At 51.7% G+C, this 3,797-nt stretch overlaps 1 protein-coding gene across 1 annotated transcript; it reads right to left on the minus strand.

Annotated features, from left to right (window-relative positions):
* Window positions 1-862: 862 nt before the first annotated feature.
* GJD2 (gap junction protein delta 2) lies at window positions 863-3,365 on the minus strand. The gene is made up of 2 exons (XM_003791687.3): window positions 3,210-3,365; window positions 863-2,195 (listed from the first exon to the last, which is right to left on the minus strand). Exons 1-2 carry the CDS (start codon window positions 3,278-3,280, stop codon window positions 1,301-1,303), a joined length of 966 nt encoding a protein of 321 aa, XP_003791735.1. The 5' UTR covers window positions 3,281-3,365; the 3' UTR covers window positions 863-1,300.
* Between the last annotated feature and the right edge of the window lie 432 nt (window positions 3,366-3,797).

A 3,797-nucleotide genomic window follows, 5' to 3' on the forward strand; every position in this document is an offset into this window, starting at 1 on the left:
TAAAAGCACATTATCCAAATATTCCTCTTGGCCAATGCTTTAACTAAATACACAGTGGATGTGAAAGGTACAGTATGGCACTTAAATAAATAAGAGCAAAGAGAAGGAAATATATTCACAGTCCAAAGCAACAGGTTTTTGAACCTTTGGTATATGTCTCAAATAAGCATCTGTAAACACATGTTAGCCAATAGTGTTTAGTTCCAGGTTCTTTAAGCCAGTGAGAGTGAGCATGTGTGTTTCAAAATAACTGATAAAATAGTAAGTGGGGAATGATAGGGGCTGATTAAGGTCTCTGGTGTAAGCACACAGGTAAATTCAAACCATGGCAAAACGATGTGCAGCTGTGGCGCACAATGAAGCTATGTCGGGAAATGAGTGAGATACACCAGTCAGAAATTCTGTGGCTCGGGTCGACACCCTCAATATGAACAAACAACAACAACAAAAAAATCCTTTTAATATTATCCAAAGTCCACAAACTAGAAGGCAGAAATATCCTGAAGCTCAGAACCACACTTAACAGTGCAACAACCATCTCCCAGAAGTGTTATAGTTGCATATTGCAATTCCCTCCCTCCCACCCCTTCCCCATCCCTAATAAACAGCACCAGTGCAGTTTGAGTTAGAAAACTGGAAATATTGAGACATTCCTAAGGTTTTCATAATGACGAGGGGCTAGTCAGCTGGGGCTCTCACGCAAACTTCTGCCGTGGCCAATTCTCCAAAAAGCACCCCATGTAATTCCCTCCAGCTTGCAAAAAACCATATAAGGTCTAATATAAGGCCAGATTCAGAAAAAAGCTGGCATGCTATCCTGGGTTGAGGAAAAGGGGCATGCTGGTGGGGGATATACATGAAGGATGCCTCAAGGATAATTTGTCCTGCAGCCCAGGATAAAGGGATGTGTTGAGATAGGTCACAAATTTTGTATCAATGAAGTGTTTGACTCTCGCCATTCACCAGGATACAGAGCTCAGCCAAGCCAAGTCCTCCTTGGTAGCTGTGTGAGTCTACTCTTCTCAGGACCAGGCTGGGCCATACATGGAAAGGTCTGGAAGAAGTGAGACTCATCCACCTCATCACTCTCCTCAGTTGTCTCTGTGGAACCAATGGTGTGACACGTGGTAACGGTTCTACTTTTTCTCCTTTTCCACTGATGCAGAATCTTTTCTTAACCAGCCTTATCCTACATCTTAGTGGTGAGAGTCACATAAATGAGGGCAGATTCAGCCACCTCTGAGCAGTCCTTGGCCTTGGGGCACTAATCATCCCCCAAGCCTTCCCCAAACCTGCCTTCTCACACGTAGGCGGAGTCACTAGACTGAGTCCTGCCGAAATTAGGAACACTGACCCTGGGTAAGTCCTTGTTACGAATCTCATAGACTGACTTCCTCTTGGCCTGGGCCCCTCGCACAGCCAGCTTGATCTTGCGCCATCCCAAGTGGTTGAGTTCAGCCAGGTTGAGCACAACACAGATGCCACTCACAGCAAACATGAACACTAGAAAGACAGTCTTCTCAGTGGGCCGGGACACATAACATTCCACCTCCTTAATGCAGGGGTAGCGGTTACACTCGTACAACCCTGGGACGCTAAAACCATAGAGAAAGTATTGGCCCACCAGAAACCCAATTTCCAGCGCATTTCGGAACACCACTTGGATAATGTAGAAGCGGGAGATGCCTTCCTGCCTTCGAAGCTTGGATTTCGATGCAGTGCGCAGCCCTGATGGGTGTGGAGTCAGCTCCTTAACCTCTAAACAATCTGGCTCTGTCTCCTTATTGGTGTTCTCTGTGTTCTGCAGCACCCCATTGACAATGGCATTCTGCAACTTCTTATCTTCTCGTTTACCTCCACCACTGCCCCCACCCCCAGTTCCTCCAGGACCCCCCATAGACTCAGGGGGGTCTCTGTCCAAGGCTAGGAAGACAGTAGAGTAGCGCCGTTCTCGCTGCTTGGCAGACTGGTGAACAGAGTAGGTGATGAAGCAGAGACTGGGGGTACACACCATTATGATCTGGAAGACCCAGTAGCGTATGTGGGAGATGGGGAAGGCGCGGTCATAGCAGGCCTGGTTACAGCCCGGCTGCAGGGTGTTGCACACAAACATGGTCTGCTCATCATCGTACACCGTCTCCCCCACAATGGCCACAATGAGGATCCGGAAGATCACCACCACAGTCAACAGGATCCTGAGCAGAGGAAGAGGGAGGGAGAGAGGTTCTCACGGGCTGCGTCACTACCAGGAAACCCCTGCGCCTCCCTTCCCAGTTCTGGTGTTTACCGGCCAGTTGACAGGGAGCTGTCCATCCCTGCGTGGTACTGAATTGGGAATCTGGGAAACCTTACTGTCTATTCCTTTTGCGCTGGGCGTGGTAGGCTGGGAACACTTCACATTACAAAGATCCCAGGTATACACATCTTCACACACTGGACATAGTCTATTTGCAATAGGTGGATTTCATCTCTATATATGGAACGTATAGGGAAACAAAACACACTTCACTCTGAATATGGCAAATGCATACAGAACGCCTGCACAGGGCGTGTTGCAACGTCTACACAAGGTCTGCCCATAACTTCTCCACGTGTATAGTTAGTTTGTATTTAATTTATTCTCAATATGAATATTAAACTCAATGCTTCTTATAAACAGATAGCTATGGATGTATATTCATATATATGAAGACAGATAGCTATAGGCACACAAAAATGTCGATTAGGAGTGTAGGCTGTGTTAATTTTTAACAGCCAGATCAGTTTAGCTTAATAAATATTTGTTGAGAAAAGATGCATCTGCTCTGAAGAGCAAATCCATCTCCCCATTTGCCCTTCTCTGTCCAAATGCAATCCTGCCTTCTTTGTAGATTCTATTTACGGAACCGGATGGAGATTGGCTCTGACTCTGGAGAGTGGGGGGACCAAAGACTGAGCCAACAACTCTTCTGATGTGGGAAGAGTGAATGCCCCAGTGGTGCTTCCTAGGGAAGGGACTGGGGAGCTGGTCAGGAGTGGCTAGAGGAGGGGGGCAACCAGACGAGTTGGGTAATGCTTCCCCGCCGCGGAACACCGGCACATTGACTGAGGACGCTGGGGAGGAGGAAGGGGGCCGGCTGAGGGCTGGGGAGGGGGCTCAGTCCCGACGCGAGAAGGGACTCCCGGGGCCGCCCGACGGGGCCCGCTGAAGGCCGGCTTGGCGCCCTTACCTCCCGATCATAGTGGAGTGCTGCTGCACCGCGGCTTCCAGCAGCCTCTCCAAGATGGTCCATTCCCCCATCGCTGTGCATCCGGCGGCGGCAGACAAAGACTGGGCAGCACCGGGCACGTTCCCGCTCCTGGCCCCTCCCCGGGCCGCGCTTCCCGACTGGAAGCGAATTGCCTCCCAATTGAAAAAGCAGATTTAAAATAAAAATCCACGGATCCCCCCCTCCCTTTTATTGCACTTTAAAAAGGGAAATGGGGAAAGAAATCTAAGCGCGTCCCGACTGACAGGGCAGTTGGCGCGGTCCGGAGAGCCCGGACGAACCCGCGGCGCAGCCGGGGGTCGGGTCCGGGTCCTGCGGGTGGCGGGACGAGGGGCGGGGCGGGGTGGCAGCGTGCAGGTCTGCGAGCTCCCGCCCGCGCGCGCACGGCCTCGGGGCGCCGCTCTCCGCCGCAGGTGGGGGCCGGGAGAGGCCGGGAGGGCCGGGCACCTCCGCGCCTGCGACTTCGGCGGGCACCTGGCGCTCCCGCGCTGCAGCCAGCGAGGCCGGGGCGGAGCGCGAAGCTGGCTGCCGGGCTGGGAATCCGCGGCC

Source organism: Otolemur garnettii, unplaced genomic scaffold, assembly GCF_000181295.1.
Source record: "Otolemur garnettii isolate 467f Iridium unplaced genomic scaffold, OtoGar3 scaffold00050, whole genome shotgun sequence".
Lineage (NCBI taxonomy): Eukaryota > Metazoa > Chordata > Mammalia > Primates > Galagidae > Otolemur > Otolemur garnettii.